This window comes from Styela clava, chromosome 10, assembly GCF_964204865.1.
Source record: "Styela clava chromosome 10, kaStyClav1.hap1.2, whole genome shotgun sequence".
NCBI lineage: Eukaryota > Metazoa > Chordata > Ascidiacea > Stolidobranchia > Styelidae > Styela > Styela clava.
In genome coordinates this window covers 16,841,540-16,866,862 of record NC_135259.1, presented here as the reverse complement: position 1 = coordinate 16,866,862, position 25,323 = coordinate 16,841,540, and the positions used below count along the sequence as shown (strand labels likewise).

Here is a 25,323-nt window from a genome sequence, read left to right as displayed (position 1 = left end):
ATGAAACTCGGTTTCACTCGTAATAAAAACTGAGCTACGCCCTTAAAAATATTTTCGATCAAAAAAATGAATTGATAAATTTTTGAATTTAGACTTGTGCGCGTTGCCGTGTTGAAAACATTTTGAAGTGTTGGTATTGAAATACGACTTTCATAATGTAATGTACTATACTGTTTTACACTTACAAATAAATGAAACAGGCCTACTTTTAATCATTTTGATAAAATTTTATAAGAAAAGAAATATGGGCCCTCATAATCTTTAGAATATTCATGTTTTCATTTGAATTTATATTATCTCTTGGAGTGTTTTATTAGTTTTACTTCAATAAGTTGACTATTTTACTATTGATAAATAAATGGTATTAAAATGTATTACTATATCAATGGTAAATTAATAACAGAGTAACAAAACTTGAAGCTTAGCAAACGCAATCAACGTCCTACTTATATTTCAACTTTCGCCCCATATTTATAAATAGCATATTCTAAGGGCTATTATGCTACTATGCTATTTTTTGTACATAGCATTTCGACTTTGATGAAATTGATTTGAAAAAATGTTAATAACCATCAAAAATGACTTTGCCAGAAAACAATGGTACTAATTCTTAACAGGCATTAACATTTGGAGTTGAGTAGGCTAAAATAATCTAATAATTTTACTAGCGCCCCACTCACGTATACCACGCACGGTGAGTGAAATTCAAATGTTTATTTTCTCGCTGTGACCCAAATCTAACCGGTACCTGAATCTAACGGTGATTGACGTTTATTGAAATAATCAAGGATTGCATAACAAGTACGTTACACAATTAACCGACACACAATTCAAATCTAATTATATTTTTAAATATACCAATCACGGAAATATAATTTTGAAAGTTCATGCTATTCGTATTTGTAGTTATGATATGTCTTTGTATCAATTTAAACATAAAGGAAGTAATATACCATTCCTTCATTAGTTCGTATGGCTTATTGTAAAACGGAAGCCCAAGTTTGATGCCCTAATTATCTGGACGCACCTTAAGGTTTAAATCTAAACCAATAAGGTAGCGTGATATACGCAAGGATATATTTCCTGGAATAAATATTGTTTATTACGGTTTCAACACCCACTGATGATAATAATAATACAATTATGATAAGTGTGATTTCACATAACTTTTCGTATGTTAGCCTCCACACAGTTGCTGTTAATATTCTATAAATGGGAACCAAATGAAACCAAAATTTTGCCATTTTAGAAGCAAAACCTTCCCCAAAACGTCCATAAAGAGATGGAATATTATGAAAATGATCACAGGCAAAATGCATATGAAACCGCTCAGGCTGCTTCGAGACCACATCCAATTTCTGAACAAGGTTAGTGTTTTATTTGATAACTTCCAGTGTAATTTGTAATATTGAAATACCAAGTAAACGATAAAACGAGGAAACGCAAATACGAACACTTTTTTATGAGGAAAGTTTACTATCATCTTTCTTTCAATAGTGAACAACAAATTTTAGTAATGTCATGGAAAAACGAGGTGAAATTACTTAAAACAAATGAGACGGGATTCAATGTTTTCTGATTCCTTCCAATTATTTTTTTGAAATTTTCATTACATACGTTATCCACATAATTCTAGTTTATAGAGTACAATGAGCATGATATCAAGAAAACTTGGTTCGCTTTCGCGGTATCTTCGGGAATCTGCTTTTTAGTGTCTGTTGCTGCATTTATTCTGATTATGCAAGTTAGTTCAGATATTCCGTGTTTTATCTTTCTGTAACTGTGAATTAATTGAAGTTTAATGAACTAAATGATATAATTAAATTTATATACAAAAACTACCATTGTAATTTTTCTTCAATATTCAAATTTATTTTGGGCTCCAGAACGAGATGAATCATATGAGGGAAAAAGTGGAAAAAATGGGTGAGATTGATTCATCTCTGTCCATCATTATAAACGACACTCAAAAACGTAAGATACATTGATCACAGTCGGATCGTGCCAGTTGTACATGAACATAAATACTATTTTTAAATTTTAGAACAAGTTGAAATTTTTGAAAAATTGTCAATACTGTTCAGTTCGTCCCTCGCGAAGATTTCAAATGATTCACAGAAAAGCAAGTTTATAATACTAATATGCTAATACCTATGCATTGCATTTAAAAATCTTAGAAACAAAATTCAAAAACGCGAGTTAGTTTGAATTTCTTTTGAGATTCACCAAAGCAAAAACAAAACTTAAAATTTAAAAACACATATAAATGATGAGAAAAGTTAGTCACTTGACCCCTCTGACGATTGGCGCTTTAGACTCAAAGAAATTTATATTCAAAGTCGCTGTAAAAAAACTTACTGATTGGTTTCTAGAATATGATTAGTCACCAAATTTTACGCTTTCAAATAAATTTTTAGCATCGTCGAGTATAAAACATGAGTTGAAAATATTGAAGAATGAAGTGAGTCAACTCGACTCCAAAATATTCATCGAAAACAACAAATTGGTGAGTTTAAGCAACAGGGATCAAATATATTTACATATCTATAATTTACCACGAATTCTAAAGGTATATATATGATCGTGAAAAAAAATGTTGTTCATGTTGCATCTAGTTATACAGTAACATGAAAACACATAATATTTAAGGTTAATTTCAAACTTAGTTTGCTTTACAGACAGAAAACCTGACTGAGGCAAACTCGAAAATTGACAAATTATTTTCCATTATCGGATGGTTCGGAGCCAGCAATAATCTCTTTTACAAACGTTTCACTGATTCTGCCAACTGAGCAACTGCAAAGGCTCGATGTGAAGGAATGGGAGCTCGTTCAGTATCGACTAGAATTAGGAACATCCAAGTCAAAAAGTAAGTTAGTTAGTTCCGTGAAGAATATTTATTTTTAATGTTTGTTTTGTAGACCCATAATTGTAGTGTCAAAACAAAAATAGTTTTCTTTGAATACTAAAGAATTAGTTCAAAAATTATTAATAGCTCAAAATGTAACTACTAAAAAGTACTCACTAAATCATTTTAAATTTGTTCACAATCTTTTTTTGTAGCGATGGTAGCGCTGATTAGTTTTTGCAAGATGATGGAACGCCTATTTTGAGACAAGCCGCAATTAAACTTTCACGATGATAAAACTTACCAAACGAAACTATGAAGCTATGAAGCTCTAATTGTAAGTAATTAATGATATTGCATCTTTTTAGTGAAATATTTCCGGGACATTTCCTAACCGGAGCTTATGCATGGATAAGATTAGACGATATCAGCAATGAAGAAATTTGGGTTTGGTCGGATGGAACAAATGATTCGACAAGCACAATGTGGGGAACGGGAGAACCCAACGGTGGTAGAAGCAAAAACTGTGCAGCCATACTATTTTTCAATTCAAAAATTGGCGTTGCTGATCTGTTATGTTCCTACAACAACCGATTTGTTTGCGAGATGGAATTTGCATGATGTTTATAAACAATTGTTTCACAATAATATTGTTTGATTTTATTTTTTAATGATTGTTTTATATTGTAATCTGACTTATTGTCTGATTAAGATTAAGTAAACGCAATAGAATAAACGTGTATTTTCTTTTCCTTTTTCTGAGTTATTTTTTCATTTATTTCATGATTGTTATAATTGTCCAATGCTTCTTAATTCTGTGATCATTGTATGCTACTTGTGTCATTTTCAGTATTAATATTCAAAATCGAAATTCTTCATTGCATGTTGAAAGCATTTATCAAAAATGTGATTATTTAGTACAAAAGCAAAGTGAAATGACCCTTTTTTGTTTTTGAATCAGAAAACATGTTTTCACATTTTAAAAAGTCTTTCAATATAGACAAATATTAACCCAGTAAAATTGAAATAAAATTACAGAATTTTATGCTCTCACTTTTTTATAGGAAAACGCATTGTGGTTGAAATAAGAATATGCTTCAGATAATCACAACGTTCATTGATCTGAATTGAAACATGCATTTTTAACTTGGTTTAGATACTAAATGCTTTTAATTGCTTTTAATGATATATTCTGAAGTCACATTAATAAAATATTTTTCATCCAGGTATTTCCATTTTGAACTTCTAAATGCACACAGCACTAATTTTTTCAACAAATTAATTAGGTAAAATTTCTAGAAAGGAGGATGACTTTTTTATTAAATTATTTTCTTCATTTAAATTTGAAATTTTGTACTTGGTCAAAACATATGTATTGAATTTTGGTATTGCGAGTTATTTGGGACAGTTATGATATTGATAAAGATAGGAAATCATTGGATGATGCATTGAATCCACATAAAAATGTGTTTGATTGATGTAATTTCCTATTGTTATAGCTGGAAAAGGACGATTAATGAATATTAAAAGTTTTCCGCTGTACATTGATTGTACAGTTACTATTTGTGATTAATTACGAGAACTTAATTATCATAAGAAACCTATAAAACTCAGAACAAAAACTTCAAAGACTTTTGCTAGTTATAGCCTCTACATCAATGCAACTCTGTATGAAAGATTTCCTTCACAAACGATGTGTGTTTTAGCTGACTACCAGCTAGATAGGTACTAATCCAACAATGCACACGACGATTGATAATACTTGATTGATATTACAGACGATTCAAATTATATATTGCTTTCTTGTGCTAGTTATATTAAAGATGTGTAATGTATCTGAGACATACACAATCGTTAATCTTGCTAATCAAAAGATATTTTGACAATCATTGCGCCAGGGCAGCAATGTGTTGATTTTCTCAATAACAATCACTGTTTTTGCAGAAAGACTTTACTATTTATTAGATATATATAAGGCAATCAACCGTAAAGTTGGAAAACGCAATTATTGACATATTTTGAGCAGTACATAAAAAAATGTTATAACTAGGCCATTTTAGAGCTATATTTATTTTATTTATTTTTTTTTTCAATTTATAGAATTGTAGTATGTGTACAAATATCCCAAGTCAAGTATGAAAAATATGAAGAGATGAAACGCAAATAGTTTCGGATCTACACAGTTCCAAATGTATGTGTGGATAAAAATGTCTTGACTGCAAATGCACATTAGATAAAATTAATGCTAAAATCTAGGGCTTGAATCAAAAGTGTGCTAGTTCAAATATTCTTGATGCTTGGCATTTTGGATTTAGTCGATAACCATACAACAATATAAATTGTAGTAAACAGTGAAATATTTTCTTCTATATCCTTTCTGAGACTTAAGACAACAGAAATTAAGTTAAAAAGCACAGTCGGGCTTTTGTATAAGCCACCTCCACAAATTGCTTGTCAAAAGGTTAGTAGTTCTTTAGTGAACACTCACTATTCAACTATTTTCTATTATTATTTTTTTTGTTCGAAATACTGTGCAAAGAAGGTCTGCGATTGCGTTTGTTAGGTTTTAAGATTGATTATCCTATGATTTCTCTTCAACTATTAAACCTTTCCTGACACGGAAACAATGTCTAGTAATAATGAAAAACATCGTTTTGACGCAATGATATTTAAACGAAAAGCCGCGTAATATACATAATTGGTCTACCATACTACTATCACCATGACAAACAAGTTGAAAATCTATGACAAAAAAGTATTCTAGACTAGAGTCTCTGTGAAAACCAGGATCAAGACGATGTCAATAAAATTTATTTATTAATTGTGGAACCATTAACTTTTTGAAGTAAAATTAGAAAAGCACTTAAAATAGAATTTTAAATCTACGGAGAAAAAAAAAATTCCCATTAAATAAGAGAGTCAACTATTTTGAATTTACGAAAATTTGATCAGAATGTTTGAAATAGATTGGTCTATGATCACTGATAAGGTTAAAACAGCATTGTTATGTAATAGTGTTTTTTTTTACCAATCAGACTATACAGTGTTACTGGACAAACACAGAAAATACTTAGTATGATTTTATTCTCTACTACAGTGTAGTCGTTAGTTGAAGATAGTGAATTGGAGGAAATACTATAAAATAAAATATTCAAAGTAAAGAAAAACTTGAACTTAAAACTTAAAAACTTAAAACTTTTTGTCATCTTTAAACCCACCATAAAATAAATTGCAATTTCATAAGATATTTACGAATTAAAATCAAGCAATGTTTCATAGAAGGTAAGTTCAGTCGGAAAATCAACACTAATCAAATTCCCTTTCGCAAACAAAACGACGAAAAAGAGTACACGGAGCATCATTGCCAACAATAGTCGAATTATTGAATACTTCTACGCAGTTTTCAGTTCTACCGCCGTTTGGTTCTGCCGCATTCCAAAGAGAGTTTGGTGATTCATTTACGCCATCCGACCAAACCCAAATTCCTTCAGTGATGATGTCGTCCAATCCTATCCATGCACTAACTCCAGTTAAGTAATGTTTCGGAAATATTTCACTAAAAGCAATATAAATAATTATGAATAGTTCAGGGTTTCTGCAAGAAAATTACTATACAGTTTGAGATATTTTTAAAGTAAAATTACCATAACGATTATTATGTATGGATTAGTTTTTTTCAAATCACGATCCGTTTAGAAAAAACAGTGCCTATGAATCCTCAACTTATTCATCGAGCTAAAATCGATGACTAAAAGTTCACGTTGTTTCGTAATATAAGCCACCACTAACATACTTTTTAAGTGTGTTGTTCCTTATTCCAGTCGATACCAAACGAGCTCCCATTCCGTCACATTGATCCTTTGCAGTTTCGTAGTTGACAAAATCAGTGAAACGTTTGTAAATAAGGTTATTACTTGCTCTGAACCATCCGGATATCGAAAACATTTTGTTCATCCTAGAACTTGTATTATTCAGAACTGTGTTCTGTAAAATAAATGTAAGATTGACTTTTAAAAACTTTTAAAAGATAAAAGCAATATAGACAGCAATATTTTTTCAACTCTTATTTCTAATGTTGTTAGGAAAACGTTTATTGATTACAATGCCAAATTTTCTTTATTCAGGATTGGCTCATTGTTTGAATTATCTTAGTTTGAGCCATTAACAATAAAAAGTTAATTTTTGTTCAAAATCTTTGTACAGGATGAGTTGAATTTTGTTGCTAGCTTTTCTACTATTTTGATTTGTTCTGAAACTAAAATAAAATATGAAAGTGGTAATTTAGAATTGATAGATTTTGATTTTAGATGTCGTTTATACAATTTATTGAAAGTGCTTACTTAAACCTTTTTTTGTGTGTGTTTCATTAATTTTCGCGAGATAGGAATTTAGTTCCTAACCTTTAATTCAATTATTTTAACAAAAAAAATAAAATTTTTCTTTCGGTAATTAAATGACATGATTTGATTAAAAACGTCTATCTTACGTTTTTGAGTGTCGCTTTTAATGTGTCCAGTTTTTCCCTCATAAGATTCATCTCGTTTTGAAGCTTAAAATAAATTTAAACATTGCAGATAAATAGAGAAAGACAAAAGTGGAAAACAATCAGCAAATAGTATCATATAAATAATTGGTTTTATAAAGTAGTACATGAAGATAATTTGATTCCATAATCGAATAAATATCAAAAATACACGATAATTATACTAACTTGTATTATCAGGATGAATGCAGCAACAGACCCTAATAAGCAGATTCCTAGAGATATCGCGAGAACGAACAAAGTTTTCTTATTCTTAGCTTTATTGCTGTCTATGAAAAAATAAATATATAAAATGTCAATAATAGACATTTTGTATATTGATTATATGGAATATTACTCGTGTCATAATTGGCGTGTATGACAAAATTCTACTTTTTCAGAGTTTTGCTCAAATATTACAAGAACAAAAAATATGAATATTCGAGTGGATGTGTCGGGACAAGCTACGGAGCCTGAATGCACGGTCGCACTGTCTGGAAATAGTGCTTAAATAGAACAGATGCTTTTACCCGAATAAAAGTGTTATCTCATTGATTTATATGCGAAGCAGGGCACATGCTCTGTTCCCATTTGTGTTTACATACTATATCTAGTTTTTCTAATGTAAATTAACAAATTAAATTTTTTGGAAATCAAATAAAACACAAACCTTGTTTAGAAACCACAGGTGGCCCTGAAGCAGTTTGAGGGGTTTCATATTCATTTTCACTTTGACAATTTACATAATATTCCATCTCCATACGCTTTATAAAATGCTATGCTTCTCAAATGTGAAGTTTCGGTACCGATAATCGTTTTATAGAGAATTAGTGGCTAACATTTATTAATCAGCTAACATGTCACGTCAAATGAACTCATTATCAACGTAATTCCGATCTCATTATTATCAGTGGGTGGAAAAACCCTAGTGACACAAAACAACATACCATCGGTTTTGTGACAGTTGCATACGTCATACTACATTATCTGTTTTGAATTATACTCAACTCAAGATGTATTCTCAAATAGGTGAATTCTGGATAAATAACACAACATCAAAGATGGTTCAGAAAAGAACAGAACCAGTGACAGTATATGTGACATTTTATTTCCTTGATATTTATATAAATACGTGTTTTAAAACACCCAATGCCTTATGAATTTCGTAATTACAAATACGAATGCATAGCGGTTTAGCAAATATTTTTTACCATATATTTTCTATGATTATTTTATTCAATCAATATTTAAGACTGTATGTGGGTTGACAATGTGACGTGTTTGTTATGCAAACCTCAATTGCTTCAATACACGTCAATCACAGTTCAATCCCACCGGTCAGGTTTGGGTCACTGCATGCAATTATTGAATATTTCTAATTTCATTCTTTGTGCGTGGTATCATGCGTCAAACGTTTTGATCTAAACGTTTTCCGGTATTTACGATTATCAATCTTATTAAATTCATCTTCGGATCTATTGCTATTTATACCAATAGATCTCCTCTACACGTTCGATTTGTTATAAATTACTTGAGCAAAATTTATCTGATGCTTTCCATGTTATGCATGAGGCTTCTCTATTACTGCATATTTATATCAAGTATGTCACATAGTCAATCCGCACACATCTAAATGTAAATATATTATAAAGTGAAATATAAATTGAAAAATCAAGGAAGTATAGATTATCAAGGAAGTAATGTGTCACATATTCGGCAACTAGTTTTAATGACTTACCGCAAAATAGTTGTTTCGTATCCCACCTTTGACGGATTTTTATGAATTTACAGAATCATTAATGCACCTTAAGCTATAATTCAAACCAAATGAAGTTTTCAGTTAGTTTGACACATGCACGGCCATATAACTAAAAGTATATGTTGTTTAATGTCATTATTATGGTTATTTTCCTTAATGCTTGTGTGTACAGCTGACTAATTCTAATGAGATGTTGTAATCCTCTATAAATTGGTTGTCGGAAGCAATACTTCGTTCAGGTAGAAAGCAGATCATTTTATAAAGCAGTAACATGGAGATGGAATGTAATGTAAATGGTCAAAGTGAAAATGCATATGAAATCCCTCAGAATGCTTCAGGTCCACCTGCGGTTCCTAAACAAGGTTTGTGTTTTATTTGATTAAATAATTTAAAATCTAATTTATACTAAAACAATAGAAATTAAAAAATGGGATACAAGGGTAAACAGGCATGGTGAAACGTCTCCGGCTTTCAAAAATGCGAATATCATATATTCCATATGAAATTATCTATTTTACACCAATGCCGTAACAAAATTTAATTCCCCTATTTTTACGAACAATAAATATGAATCATTTTTTTTACATCATGAAATTTCTTTTTTGAAATGCCTTTTATCCACGTTTTCTTTTAACAAACATCAATAAAGCTACGAACAAGAAAACATTGTTTGTTGTGGTGATATCTTTCGGAATCTGCTTCTTATTGTCCATTGCTGCATTTATCCTGATTATGCAAGTTAGTTAGTACAGGAAATTAAACTAAGTCTAATGTTCTATATAGCAAAATTAAATGAAATTATGCATATTGTACAAAAAGTTTTTTGTTTTCTAAATTTGTTCTAATCCGTTTATGTGAAATATTGATACAATATAACAACACTCAAAAACGTAAGATATATTGAATTCAGAATTGTATCAGCATAAATTATTTTTTTCTTAATTTGAGAACAAGTGGGAACTTTTGAAAAATAGACAACACAGTTCAATTTGTCCTTCGCAAAGATTTCGAATGAAACACAAACGTGTAATTTATATTAATAATATGTTAATAACTAAGCATCGCACTTCAAAAGCTGGGAAACGACACTCAAAAACGTATGTTATTTAAAATTTCCATGGTAGGTCAATGAAGTTTAACATTTGATTTAAAACTTATAGATAGTCGAGAAATTAAAAAAAAAATAGCTACGCAATTCAATTCCTTCCTCCCAAAAATTTGCAAGAAAACATAAAAGAGTATGTGCATATTTTAGATATTTGAACTTTGCATCGAGTATTTGTTTTATCAGCTTTGCTTTATCAGGTTAGACATAGTTTATCAAAATAAAAACCATACATAAAATCTAAAAACGATATAATTGATAAAGTAGGCTGGTCACCTGACTTCTTTGACGACTTAGAATCAAAGTTAGTTATATTAAAAGTCTCTAGATACGAAAATGTGATTAGTTGCCTAGTTTAATGTTTTTGAATAAACTTTCAGCTTCTTCAAGTATGAGGAATAAAGTGAGCCAACATGAAAACACGCGAAAATTGGAGTATGAACAAAATGTTTTCGATAGCCGGATGGTTCAGAGCGAGCAATAATCTCATTTACAAACGTTTCACTGATTTTGTCATGTCAATCACGCTACTGCAAAAGCTCAATGTGGAGGATCGGGAGCTCGTTTGGTATCAACTAGAATGAGTAACAACAAGGTAAAAAAGTAAACGAATTATGTGAGAAGTTAACATAATATGAAACAATTACGGGAATTTTTTGATAATCGATTTTGACTCCATGATCAACCTCTCTGGATATCGCCAGTTGACGGTTCTTATAAACTAGTATTTCTAAACGCAATAGGAAACTAACCCATAAATAATAATTGATATGGTAATTTCACTGCAAAAAATAACACGATGTGTAATATTTTCTTTTTCACCCAGCGAAATATTTCCGAAACCTTACTTGACCGAAGCTTTTTCATGGATTGGTTTGGACAACATAAGCCACAAAGGAATTTGGGTTTGATCGGTGTTCATGGATCGACAGATGCAATATGGATCCAAATTGCACAGATTCGAAAAATGCGTAGTATTATTCTATAACTTGAAGATTGTTGGTGATATGATGCACCTTGTTCAAATTTCAATCCTTTTCTTTGCAAAAGGGAATTTGAATAATATATTTTTCTAAATAAAAAATTTTTATTGTTGTATTTTATTGTTTTATTGTTGTTGTATTGTTGCTTGATTTTATTTTTAAGTATTGTTTAGTACTAAAAAAGAAAACAAACAATCAAGTTGAATAAAATGAGATTTAAGATATTTTCCGCTTACATTACAATGCCGTTTTAAAGTTAATAATGCACAAAGACCAACCTATTTAAACATTCTCATCAAATATTTATAAACTCAAAGGAGTTTACTCTTTTATTTCATGAAATTTGTGTTTTCCTCCTTGGATTCACAATTCCATTTTATTGCTATGTTAATTTTATTCCAGAAATTTGGTTTTTTCACAGTTAATAAATGAATTTTATTGACACTGTCTTGCTTCTAGCTTTTGAAGAGTCACTAGAATACTCAGCTAGAAGATTTTCAACTTTTTTAGCATAGAAATTCCTTTTAAATTTTTTTTATTTTTGGTATTGTTAAATGTGTAAAAATATTGGATTCTGTTTCAAATTTATGTTATATTTCTATAATTGGTTAAATATTAAAATTTTCAATTGTTGTTATTGCAAGGGTGTGGCATGGAATACCAATTATATATATTGAACACGGATTTTCGTCTAAATATCATTGCCTCAAGACGGCGAAGTCATAGGGTAAGCAATTTTGAAGCTACCTGATGAAAAGAAATTACAAACAAACCTTGATTGACAAACAATAGACATGGTGAAAGAAATAACTAGAGATTCACTGTGAACACCACAAAGAAAACACAATGATCAACAACTATTGCCATTCGTTACTAATTATCATCCTAATCAACCGAACCTCGGAAAATTTTTCTCTAAATCACCTCAACATTAAATTTACTTTGGATTATTCAACGAAAAACATCGCCTTTCTAGACATGAAAGTTCATATAATAGACAACAATTTAGAAACTGAAATTTTCACCAAAGAAACGGACTCTCACCAATACCTTCTACCCTCCTCGTGCCACCCTAAGCACGTTACTGCAAACATTCCCAAAGGACTATTTATACGCATAAGAAGAACATGTTCAACGGAAGAATTCTTCACCAAGCATGCAGAAATTATGAAAAGCTACCTGATAGAAAGAAATTACAAACAAACCTCGATTGACAAAACAATAGGCATGGTAAAAGAAATAACTAGAGATTCACTGTTAACACCAAAAAGAAAACACAATGATCAACAACTATTGCCATTCGTTACTAATTAACATCCTAATCAACTAAACCTCGGAAAATTTTTCTCTAAATATCAATACATAATAGACAACAACGAAAGACTGAAAAACATCTTCCCGGCACTCCCCAATATTGGATACAGAAAGTGCCCAACATTACGGGACAGACTAGTTCGGGCCAAGTTGAAACCGGAATCATCAAGAGAAGTAAAATCAGGTTTCTATAAATGCAACAGGAAATCATGCTCAACCTGCAAATATTCAGAGGAAACTAAAACAAGCACTAGCAGCATCACAAGACTTGAAATGAATATCAATCAAAGACTAACGTGCAATTCAGAAAATTTCATATACCTGATAACCCGTAGAAAGTGTGGCATGCAGTACGAAACAGGCAGACATTTAAAATACAGAATTACAGAACACATTAGAAGCATCAATCAAAAAAACAAAGAACTTGCAGTTGGCGAACATTTCAATCAATCAGGCTATTGGAATAGAAAAACTATATCGAGATCAAGTATACCGGCAACAAAAAAAAACTATTTTATTACCAAATTCAAAACATTAGAACCTCTAGGGATGAATTTAAGAGATGGATAAATTCACAATTTATGCTAATTTGAACATTACATTTCATTGTCACTTACACTTGATTTCTATTTCTATTCTCTTGAAGTCATTTCCTTACATTGCAGCCATGACCCTTAAATGAACTTAGGCGATACCATAGTCGGAGTTACGGGATAACAGCATGAAATTGTTTATTTTCTTTTTAATTGTCACTCTCTACACTGTGGGGTATCTATTGATTTTAAATCAAATTTAGTTTCCTATTGTTCTGGCACTGTCCCAATTTTATTTATATCTCCCTATCGCAAACAGACCCAACATTTGAAACCAATAGTTATGTGCATGCAATTGCGTTTCTTGTTATAGATGTAAAATGCTTGTCTGAAGAAGTCTGATCTCGGTCAGACGAAACGTTACAGAAATATATTTCTGTTCGTGTGCAGCAAGACTCTTGAATTGAATAGAATGAACAATAATAGGAAATAGTTGAATAATGAGTGTTTACTAATGAATTACTTGAACTATTCGACAAGCATTTTTTGAAGGTGGCTAATACAAACCCCACCGTGCTTTTTAACAGACTTTTCGTTGTCCTCAGTTTACGAAGAAAAATGAAATGTTTTATTGTTTACTATATCATATTGTTGTCGGGTTATTAAATAAATCCAAAATAAGACAGGCATCAAGAATATTCAACCTGCACACTTTTGAATCCAGTCGTAGATTCTAGCATTAATTTTATCTAATAGGCATTTGCACCCATGGGTATTTGCAATCTAGGACATTTTAATTTTCACATACATTCGCAAATGTGTACTATTTACCCCCGCAAATATTTTAGTTTCGAACATAATTTCATTTTTTTTATTCTAATCATATTTGACTTGAGCTAACTTTACACATACTAAAATTTTACGCAATAGTCTCTGAAGTAAAGAAGCCTTCAGAAAAAATTTGAAGAAAAAAACACAAATACATACTAATTATAGCTCTAAAATTACTTAGTTATAACGATTGATTATGTTCTGCTCAAGAACGCTAATAACTGCGTTTTTTTTTATCAAAATTAACGATTGTATATATATCTCAGATACATTGTTCATCTATAATATAGCAAAAGTGTAGCCTAGAAAAGCAATATAATATATAAATCATTTGTAAATATAATCAATATTATTGGATTAGTCCAATATACCAGATCTAGCTGGTATACCCGCTATACTACCCGTATACCCGGGTATACTATAGTCAAATAAAACACATATCTTGTGGTGCATGAACGCTCACATACAGAGTTGCGTAAATATAGAGCAATACTGATTGAGACTGATTCATCTCTTGTCAACATTATCAACGATACTTAAAAACGTAAGATCTTTTAAATTTAATTTGAAACGTATCAATTGTAGAGTTAAACTTCTATTCAAAAACTTAAGAACGAGTCGAAACATTTGAAAAGGTGAAAACGGATGTCGAGACGTCCCTCACAAAGATTTCAAGTGGAACACAACAAAGTGAGTTGGTGTTATACATATTTTCAACTTTGCATCATTTATCACGTTCAACCGATTGAACACATTTTCCAAAAGTGAAGCAGAAAATATAATTAAATGAACAAATGAATTCAACGGGTATATTATTTCAATAATTTCACAGGCGCTCGTAGCAACAGACGCAAAATAATATAGTATGTTATGCTAAAAAATCTTTGCACAAAATCTTTTTGCATGAGATCAGATCAGATATCTATGTTTTTGCTATTGGTTGCACAACTTTTTGAATTAAAATTTCAGCTTCTTTGAAAACAAAAAGAAAATTAAAAACTTTAATCATAAAAGAAGTGAGTGAACTGAACTCCAAAATACACAACAAGGATACCAAATTGGTGAGTTTATTATTGACTCATAATATGGCATGTTTTGTTATAAAAATAAAATGATTTATTATCACGGGGCGACATGAATTGTACTCGTTTTAAATGTGTTACGTTTTATTAATATCTACGTTTATTACTCAAGATCACTGGTTTTTATTTTTGTACTCAAAAAAACATTCGAATAACCACATTCTAAAGAGAACTTAGAACAATTTGTTGTTTATAATTGCTTTTATTCTATAGTTGAAAAATTTAGGTCATAAACTCCAAGTATTATTCATGTGTAATTTCATTTTTAAGAATAAAAGCCTATCTGATATAAATTCGAGAATTACCCAAAATGTTTTCGATATCCGAATGTTCAGAGCAAGCAATAATCTCTTTTACAAACGTTTCCCTGATTCTGTTAACTATGCAACTGCAAATGCTCAATGTGAAGGAATGGGAGCTCGTTTGATATCGACTGGGATGAGGTGCAGCAAAGTGAAAAAGTAAGTTATCGGATTATGTGAGACGTTAAGATAATACGAAACAACTACGCAAATTATTTGGTCATCGATTTTGGCTCGATGATCAACCTCTCTCTCTGAAATTAAATATTCCTATCAACTGGTATTTATAGTTGGTCTAAAAGAAAAACTTACTTATAAAAAATAAACGGTATGGTAATTTCAACACAAAAAACTCTATTAATTCGTAATATATTATTTTCTTTTCAGTGAAATATTTCCGAAACATTACCTAACCGGAGCTTCTTCATGGATTGGATTGGAAGACATCAGCAATGAAGGAATTTGGGTTTGGTCGGATGGCGTAAATGAAACGCCAAGTGTAATATGGGCACCGGGGCAACCAAACGGCGGTAGAACTGAAAACTGCGCAGGAGTAACCAATAATTCAATAATTGTTGCTAATGATGCCCGTTGTTTAAATGTCCACCGATTCGTTTGCAAAAGGGAACTTGAATGATGTTGACTTTTTCCATGAAATTTCTTTTCACAAAACATTGCTTGATTGTATTTTCAAGTATTATTCAATACTGAGATTTGATTTATTATCTCTGTGAAGATAGGGAAAATTGAAGTCATCAAACATGTGAAGTTGTTTTCTTTTATTTGAATGTTATTCACGTTATTATTTTATTTTTTTTTATTATTTTTTTTTTCTACATTATTATATCCGACTAATGCTATTAAATCATACTTTTGTCATTTTAAAAGAGTTTAGTTAAATTGTTAAAAGATGTTTTAACTTTCCAATGAAGATTCGAATCTAAAATGAACAATTACCGATGAAAATTTAAATGAAGTTCCGCAACGAACTGTCTATTTCGCATTCTACATTTCATTCAATAATGCCTTCGACACATGATGCTTGTGACAAACGCCATCGTGATGTTTAAATAAGTTTTGTTAATAAAATTTATTTACTAATATATTACGAAGCTGTTACAAACCTATTATTGCACACATACCTACCTATTTTAAACACTGGGATAATAAAAGTGCTGTAAATCTAAAAATGTTGACACTTTCAATTGATGGGACTTAGGTTTTCATCTTTAGCTTTACTTTTTAATTCTTCTAGCGTTTTTTTTTTTATTATTTTACTCCATGCGGTTAAAAGTTTAACAGTTGATAAAAATGAATTTTATTGACATCGTTTTGCTTCTGGCTTTCAATAAGACTCTGGAATACGCAGTTGAAAGATTTTAATAGATTTCAAACGTTTTGGAATAGTCAAACAGGTTTTTGATTTATTTATATTGTTGGAGGTAAAAAAATATGGAATGATGCGTTTGATAAAAATACTCAATGCCGAGTGTTCCACAAAGACTATCATTCCTGATTCAAATAGGATTACATTTTTTTATCGGGATTTACTCTTTTTATCAGATATTTTTTAATTTCCAGGGAAGGGTCAAGGTTTATTGCTTCTCTTTAGGATGAAACGATCAGTTTTTCAATTTCTCTAGCTCATGATTATTCGTGTGAAATTATTCAACGTAATGAAATATCGGAAAACTGCAACCAAAATTAGTAAATTTACTAAAAAACCCTGGCTCATCTTGGCGCAATGAGATTACGCCGCAAAGCCGCATTCGATTCATATCACAAGCACATTGCTCCCCCATGCTACACATTTGCTCTAGTCATGACAGAACAAGTTGAAAATTCCATTATGAAAATATTTCACATAGATTATCTGACTACAAAATTCATTCAATGTTTGCATAAATTTTCCAAAACTGAACTGTCCAAAAAGGACTCATCACACCAATGAAAAATTAATTATACAATATAGATTAAATCAATTTTTTGAGTCCTCCGTACATTTCTAAGTGCTAGAAGCAAAAATATTCCATGAAAATTTATCGCTTAGATGTGAAAGATTTTACTTTTTGAAGTAAAATTAACAAATCACTGTAAGGTAAAATTCTAAATGTAAATCTAAAGAGAAAAACTTATCAAACAAAAGCTCTCATCGTTCTGACGTTAATAATTTTTTATCACAATTTATCATAATACTATGCTAGTGTTTTGGTTTCATGTTCAAAGAGAAATTATGAAATTGTTACAGCTTTTTCAAATATTGAAAATCAATTTATGTAAAAAGTTTCTCAAAAATATTCAGTTTCAAAGCGTTTAAAAATGATAAAAGATATAGATATTTGCAGAAAACAATAATACAAAAGTATAGATGAAATATATTTATAAGGTTATTCTAGTAGCATTGTCAGAAGTTTAAGTTTATCGTGCAGACCTTGAAGAGCGTTTGATGATACACTTTTAAAAGTTCAAAAATTAATATAACTCAATAAACAATATGACAATCATTTTGTGAAGGGAATTTAATGTAAATGGACACAATATGGTTTTCATTAACACTTTAGGTAAATATCATCATGGCGTTTATCGCCTAAAAGCATCATAATATGAAATGTAGATTTTAAAATAACCAGTTCTAGCGTAACTAACGGCCAATTTCCATGATTGATTAAACAAAATAAAGTTCATATTGATAAAATGTTAAAACACCTAATCTAATTCGAAAAAAAGTCCCCATATTGCCTTCAATTAGCACAATTTCAATCAATGCGAGTGGTAAATACATATTTAAACTTGAAGCATCCTTTTACTTGATGTGTATTTTGAATTTTAGTTTTGCGCTTTTACGGTGAAAGTGGGAAAAGAATAATTTTGTGGTCTCCAATCCGAAATAATAAATTTAAAAAACATTTATGAAATGAAAAATATATATCATAAACACTAGAATGTTGAAAGTATAAATATGGTTTATTTTTCTTACCCATAAACAGACAAAAAAATAAAATTGCAATATATATCAGAAATTAATTTCGTAATAAACACAAAAAATAATTTCGTGATACGAAAAACGTCATGCAAATTCCTTTTCGCAAACAAGTCGATGGATTTCAGAGCACGCAACATCAATAACACCAGATAATCTGATTACTGCGCAGTTTTCTTTTCTGCCGCCGTTTGGTTCTAACGATTCCCATATTGCACTTGGTGAACCATTTGCTCCATCTGACCAAACCCAAGTTCCTTCACTGCTGATGTCGTCCAATCCTATCCATGCATACGCCCCAGTTAAATACTGATTCGGAAATATTTCACTGAATGGAAAACAAATTAATATTTACAGACGTTTTTTTATTATAATTCGATGCCCATTGAAAATACCAGTTTACTGGAAGAAAGGAGCACCGTACAAATGCAAATGCACAATGTATGCATGTGGAATATTAATTTCAACTTATTTCAATGCACGTGTCTCTTCAGCTTGTCAAAATATATCTTCGGAAAACTAATGTACATTCAAATTAGCAAACTTTGATTTGGAACACTAGAAAGGAGTATAAAATATATATTTTCCTTACTGGAAAAAGCATTGTAGGTCCAGTAAATCTGCGTGCTTTCCTTTTTTAAAAACATATATGTCATTGGTGGTGTAACATTTTATAATGTATTCACAGATAACTTAAATCCACACTATTTTTCATAAAAAGCAAGGTTTTGGAAAATCCCAACGAAATATGCTCAAGTTTCTCACACAAACCACCTACCGACCTTTTATTTTGGCTGTTCCTAATTCCGGTCGATACCAAACGAGCTCCCATTCCTTCACAGTGAGCCTTTGCAGTCGCGTAGTTGACAGAATCAGTGAAGCGTTTGTAAATGAGATTATTGCTCGCTCTGAACCATCCGGATATCGAAAACATTTCAGTAATTCTCGAATTTGTATCAGATAGGCTTTTATTCTATAAAATGAAATTACGCATAAATAATACTGGGATATTATGAACTAAATTTTCCAACTATAAAATGTAAAAAAATTATAAGCAAGCATTTTGTTTAATTAAGTTCTATTTGGAATGTGGTTATTTAAGCCGTTCTTGAGTACAACAATAAATTTTATAACTCCTCAGTAATAAAAGTAGATATTCATAAAACGTAGCACATATAAATTGAGTTGAATTAATGTTGCCACGTGATTATAAGTCATTTTATTTTCCTAATAAAACACGTCATGTTATGAGTCACAAACTCACCAATTTATTATCTCCGTTGTGTATTTTGGAGTTCAGCTCACTCACTTCTGTTTTAATTGAAGTTTCCAACTCACTTTTTGTTTTCAAAGAACCTGAAATTTTAATTCAAATATCTAAAAAATAGCAAAAGCATAGAATTTCTCGATCTGACTTCATGAAATAGGATATTCTACGAAATTTTTCAACATACCATATTGTATTCTTTTGCGTCTGTTGCTGCGAGCGTTTGCGAAATTCTTGAAACAAATTACCATGCTTAATTCATTTGCTCATTTGATTATATTTTTCGCTTTACTGTGTTCAAGCACTTGAGGCGAATAAATGATGCGCAATTTTAAAAATTCATATTTAATTAAATTTTAATTATATTCATATTATAATAAATCATAATATTTATAATATTTATATCGACTCATTTTGTTGTCTTTCATTTGAAATCTTCACAAGGGACGACTTGACATCCATTTCCAGCTTTTCAAGAGCTTCGACTCGTTCCTAAGTTTTTAAATAAAACTCCAACATCGATGATTTACTTGGCGCTTTGAAAATTTTTTGAAAATCTTACGTTTTTGAGTGTCGTTGATATTGTTGGCCAGAGATGAATCAGTCTCACTCATTTTCTCTAATCTTTCCTTCGTATATTTTATCTCGTTTTGAAGCTTAAAATAAATTTAGAAATGCAAATAAATGGAGATTCAAAAGTGGAGAACAAATAGCTTCTTCAATACTATAAGTTTTTATTAATTTATCGCGCTGTAGTGAGCTTAATTTAATTTCAGTGACAAATAAACATCGAAAATACACGATGTCTATACTAACTTGCATAATCAGGATAAATGCAGCAACAGACACTAAGAAGGAGATTCCCAAAGATATTGCAGAAACAATCAAAGTTTTCTTTTTTGTGCCTTCATTGTTCTCTATAAAAAAACGAATATATGTAAGATTTCAAACGTGGAATTTCGTAAGAGAAAACACAATATAGAATAATACTCGTGTCATACTTGACCCGAATGAATCAATTCAATTTTTTTACAGCATTGCTCAAAAATAGTTATATTTTATGTGTTTACATATTCTATCTAGTTTTACTATGTAATTTGAAAAATAAATCTTGGGTGAGTCAAATAAAACACAAACCTTGTTTAGGTATCGCAGGTGGCCCAGAAGCAGACTGGGGGGCTTCATCTATTTTTTGTCTATGAAAATTTTCATAGCATTCCATCTTTATAGTAACGTGTTCTAAAATGTTCTGCTTTTAAAATGCGAAGTCTTGGTGCCGATAGCCGTTTTATAGAGAATTAGCAGCTAACCTTAATTAATCAGCTAACATTTCACGTCAAATGAAATACATATCAACGTAATTCCGATGCTATTATTATCAGAGGGTGGCAAAACCCTGATGACACAAAACAACATACCCTCGGTTATGTAACAGTACATACGTCAAATTACATTATTTGTTTTGAATCATACCTTGAGGTGTATTCTCAATTATGTAAATTTTAGATAAATAACACAACATCAAATGTGGGCCAGGAAAAAACAGAACCAGTGGCAGTATATGTGACGCATTACTTCTTTGATATTTGAATGAATACGTATTTTAAACTAGCCAATGTCCTATGTATATTGTGATTACAAATATGAATGAATATCGATTTAGCATACATTTTTTCCATTCTATTTTTATGATTATTTTATACATTTAGACATATATTACATATATTATTTAGAACTGCATATGGGTTGGCAATGTGACGTGCTTGTTATGCAAATCTCAATTGCTTCAATACACGTCAATTACAGTTCAAAAACACCGGTCAGGTTTGGGTTACAGCATGCAATTATTGAATATTTATTATTTCATTCTCCGTGCGTGGTATCATGTGTTACATTTTGTATTTCTCGGTTGATTAGGATAATCGATCCTATTGAAATAACCTTAATATCTATTGCTATTTAGACCAATACAATCCCGTCGGCAAGTTGAAAATGTTAAAAACTACCGGACGTGTCCCGAGGTTGAACAAATTTTGATTGATGCTTTCCATTTTATGACTCCGTGAGAGAGAGTTGTTTATTACTCCGACACTCCAGATATATAAAATATATCAGTGAGCCTGTAAACTGCCTGTAGTCTGTAATACATGTTGTTAATAAACTATAACAAATACAATCTATCGAATTTTTGAGCCCAAAAAATTGTGCTTGTGGCAAAATCATACTTATATTGTAAGTATATTATTATCACAATATGGTCTTTATGACATAATCATTAATTAGGTTGTGTAAGATAACATATGATAAGAGCATTTTATGTACATTGCATTTCGGCTTTGATGAATTTTATTTCATTGACAAAAAAGACATAATGATAACAAATGAAAAAAATGAAATTCTTCGCCGCTTAGCCGGAAAATATCGGAAATTGATTTACCAAGCATTGACAACCAATTATCGTTTCGAACTGACAGTTGAGGTCGTGTAGGACTGAAAATCAATCTAGCAGAAGATGCTTTTAATAATGTTAGTAAGCTTGAATAACTCAGTAAAGCTCAGAATGAATTAATGATTTTACTAGCAGGAGAATGAAATTCAAAATATTTATTTCCCTGCTGTGACCTAACAATATTATTGAAATATGATGGACGTATATTGAAGCAAATTAAGGGTTTCATATCAAGTACCTCACTTAGTCAATCCGCACACGTCTAAATGTAAATATATTATAATGTGGAATATGATATAAACATTTGATCTATTCTTATTTATTTCATGATATTCTTAAGGCAAGCAGTGGCCGTTTGAAAACATTTCCTAGCTCTAGTAAGAATGTGTAACATATTCGGTAACTAGTTCTTATGGCTTATCGCAAAATAGTTGTTTCGTCTCCCACCTTTGACGCAATGATAATATGGAACTACAGAATCATCATTGCACCTTAAGCTATAATTTAAAACAATTTAAGTCTTCAGTTAGCTTGACATATGTACGACCATATAACTAAGAGTATATATTGTTTAATGTCATTATTATGGTTTCGGACTCCCACTGATAATATTACCAAATATATTTTTTGAGTTACGTCAATGTTTGCGTGTACAGCTATCTAATTCTAATGAGATGTTGTAATCCTCTATAAAATGGTAATGGGAATCACGACTTTGTTTAGTTGAAAGCAGATCACACCATATAGCGTTGATTTGAAGATGGAATGTTATGTGAATGGTCAAGGTGAAAATGCGTGCGAAACACTCCAGACTGCTTCAGGGTCACCTGCGGTTCCTAAACAAGGTTTGTAGTTTATTTGATTAACCTAAATTCTAATTTGTAATATAACGAGAGAAAATGAAAAATAGGATACAATGGTAAACAGGCATGGTGAAACTTCTCCAGCAGCTAAAAATTCAAATATCACATTTTCCACATGAAATCATCCATTTTACAGCAATGCCATATCAAATTTTAATCGTTCTTTTTTTCAAGGAATAAAAAAAATGAGTAATTCTTTTACAGCATGGAATCGCTTTCGAAATGCTTTTCATTGACTTTTTCTTTTTACAGATGACCAATAAAGCTACAAACAAGAAAAACTTGTTCGTTGTCGCGATTTCTTTTGGAATTTCCTGTTTATTGTTTGTTGCTGCATTTATCCTGATTATGTAAGTTAGTACTGCGAATTAAATTGAGCCTAATGTACTATATAATAAAATCAAATAAAAAATATGCGTATTGAATAAAAATCCTAAGTGATTCAAGAGTCTTGCTGCACACTAACACAAATATATTTCTGTAACGTTTCGTCTGACCAAGGTCAGACTTCTTCAGACATACATAATTCAAGGAATTATGTATGTCTGGTTGGTTGTCTGATGGTATGATGGTATGTCTGATGGTTGAATTATGTATGTCTGAAGAAGTCTGACCTTGGTCAGACGAAACGTTACAGAAATATATTTGTGTTAGTGTGCAGCAAGACTCTTGAATCACTTAGGATTGTTATCTCTACTCTTGCTACAGCATCCTTGCAATATATGCATACGGATCCACCGGCACAAAAACATAGAAGAAGGATAAGTAGTTAGTCTCGCAGAAACCAAATAATCAGCGCAAGTTGAATAAAAAGTTTTTTGTTTTTCTATATTTATAATAATCCGTTTATTTGAAATATTCAAATTTATTTAAAGCTCCAGAACGAGATGAAACATATGAGAGAAGAATTTGACAAGGTGAAAGAGATTAACCAGCAATATAAACGACACTCATAATTATTATGTAAATCGATCGCGGGTTTCCGCCGAGTCGCTTTTGCGCTAAGGCGCAAATTTTCGTTCCTATGAATAGGCAGTGTTTGCGTGAGATACATAATATTTGAAAATAAATTGTTGGTTAAAACCGAACTTGAAGGTCAACAAACGTAATCACTGAACTTCCATTGTGCATTATTCATCTTTGACCAAATTTTCGGCAGGTAAAATTTTTTTTTTAACTTCAATCGAAAGCAGCAACGAAGTTTAGCTTTTGTGTTAAAAACTCAAGAACGATTCGAAACTTTCAAAATGGTAGTCTCTGGAGTTATTTTTATCATCTCTTTGTGTTTTTGTATTTGAAAAATAAAAATACTTTTACATGAAAATAAATTTATATACCAAAGTACCCGATGTTATGGAACAGGTTAATCGTTTTCAATGATTGTGAAGGTAGCTGATACAACATCTTCATCATGATTTTTAACAAACCTTTGTGTTCCTCAGTAACACAATGTAGATGAAAAAGATTATTACATTGTTTATCACAATTCATATTGTCACCAGATGGAATCGGAAATTTACATGTAACGGCTCCTGAAACGGTCTCGGCGTTCGTTAGAAATACCGGCTTTTTCGTGGTATAATAATTCGAGAACAAAAAAAATTAAGGAGAATAAACACGGAAATCAAGATTTTTACGGCCCAAATAGCACGCCACGCTTACGAAAACAATCGAGATTTAAACAAAATGTCGCAAACGCCTTAGCGACTTTATTTTTCAACGGTCAAGGGCCGGGGAAACGTCCACATGCATAATTACTATTAAAAAATGAACTGCTTTTAAATTTACATAAATTCATTTGTACTTCTCCATTTTGTTTGAAACGTTAGGCAAGCCAAGAAGTCTGTAATTGTTGCTTAGTTTTAACACACAGTAAATAATTTTGGCATCGCTCAATAGTGATGAAGTAAACAATTGATTGAAATTTTACGTGTCTTATTTAAACGTTTAAGCAGAAAATACATTAAAGCATAGGTTTATTGCGTGTTTAGTTTTACTTGCAAATTAGTTTGAGTTTACCAGGCATTGCAAAAACGGGAATATATGATGACCAACCATTATGTGGCTTTATACATACGACAGTGAATGGCGAAGTTGTACTCCGAATCGTTTTATGCCTAAACAATCTGAGCAATGACGCTATGAGACCAACACTCTTATAGCGCCATCTTAATATATAGCAACCTGCCCATCACAAAAGCATTTTTTTTAAAGCAAAAAGAGGGGGAGGCGCGAAGTTTGTAAAATTTTTCAAAGGGTGGCGCGGCTCAAAAAGTTTAAGAACCACTGTCCTAGATTGCAAATACCCATGGGTGCAAATGCCGATTAGATATAAGTAATGCTACAATCTACGACTGGATTCAAAAGTGCGCTGGTTGAAATATTCTTGATGACTGGCGTATTTCGGAATTGTTTACTAACCCAACAACAATATAAATTGTAGTAGACAATGAAATATTCGCTTTCATTTCCCTTCTTAGACTTA

The 25,323-nt window shown here is 31.0% G+C and overlaps 3 protein-coding genes across 3 annotated transcripts; 1 reads left to right on the top strand and 2 right to left on the bottom strand.

Annotated features, from left to right (window-relative positions):
* Nucleotides 1-6,154: 6,154 nt before the first annotated feature.
* LOC144428035 (lectin-like) lies at nt 6,155-6,826 on the bottom strand. Its single transcript, XM_078116678.1, has 2 exons — nt 6,642-6,826; nt 6,155-6,404 (listed from the first exon to the last, which is right to left on the bottom strand). The coding sequence occupies exons 1-2, from the start codon at nt 6,800-6,802 to the stop codon at nt 6,155-6,157; spliced, it is 411 nt and encodes a 136-aa protein (XP_077972804.1). The 5' UTR covers nt 6,803-6,826.
* A 2,574-nt stretch (nt 6,827-9,400) lies between these two features.
* Nucleotides 9,401-16,046, top strand: LOC120337144 (lectin-like). The gene is made up of 4 exons (XM_078116677.1): nt 9,401-9,491; nt 12,587-12,705; nt 15,248-15,438; nt 15,667-16,046. The coding sequence occupies exons 1-4, from the start codon at nt 9,401-9,403 to the stop codon at nt 15,914-15,916; spliced, it is 651 nt and encodes a 216-aa protein (XP_077972803.1). The 3' UTR covers nt 15,917-16,046.
* A 1,366-nt stretch (nt 16,047-17,412) lies between these two features.
* Nucleotides 17,413-20,439, bottom strand: LOC120337145 (lectin-like). Its single transcript, XM_078117505.1, has 5 exons — nt 20,343-20,439; nt 20,089-20,182; nt 19,524-19,615; nt 19,042-19,232; nt 17,413-18,587 (listed from the first exon to the last, which is right to left on the bottom strand). Exons 1-5 carry the CDS (start codon nt 20,346-20,348, stop codon nt 18,347-18,349), a joined length of 624 nt encoding a protein of 207 aa, XP_077973631.1. The 5' UTR covers nt 20,349-20,439; the 3' UTR covers nt 17,413-18,346.
* Between the last annotated feature and the right edge of the window lie 4,884 nt (nt 20,440-25,323).

Bases quoted from the DNA above. Each gene is read 5' to 3' on its own strand.
- LOC144428035 (XM_078116678.1), bottom strand. From the start codon at position 6,802: ATGAACAAAATGTTTTCGATATCCGGATGGTTCAGAGCAAGTAATAAC. The intron at 6,405-6,641 runs GTATGTTAGTGG...TATTGCTTTTAG, and splicing joins AGGAACAACACACTTAAAAA to TGAAATATTTCCGAAACATT.
- LOC120337145 (XM_078117505.1), bottom strand. The intron at 19,616-20,088 runs GTAAGATTTTCA...TTAAAATTTCAG, and splicing joins TATCAACGACACTCAAAAAC to GTTCTTTGAAAACAAAAAGT. The intron at 19,233-19,523 runs GTGAGTTTGTGA...TTCATTTTATAG, and splicing joins ACAACGGAGATAATAAATTG to AATAAAAGCCTATCTGATAC.
- LOC120337144 (XM_078116677.1), top strand. From the start codon at position 9,401: ATGGAGATGGAATGTAATGTAAATGGTCAAAGTGAAAATGCATATGAA. The intron at 9,492-12,586 runs GTTTGTGTTTTA...AATACATAATAG, and splicing joins ACCTGCGGTTCCTAAACAAG to ACAACAACGAAAGACTGAAA. The intron at 15,439-15,666 runs GTAAGTTATCGG...TTTTCTTTTCAG, and splicing joins AGGTGCAGCAAAGTGAAAAA to TGAAATATTTCCGAAACATT.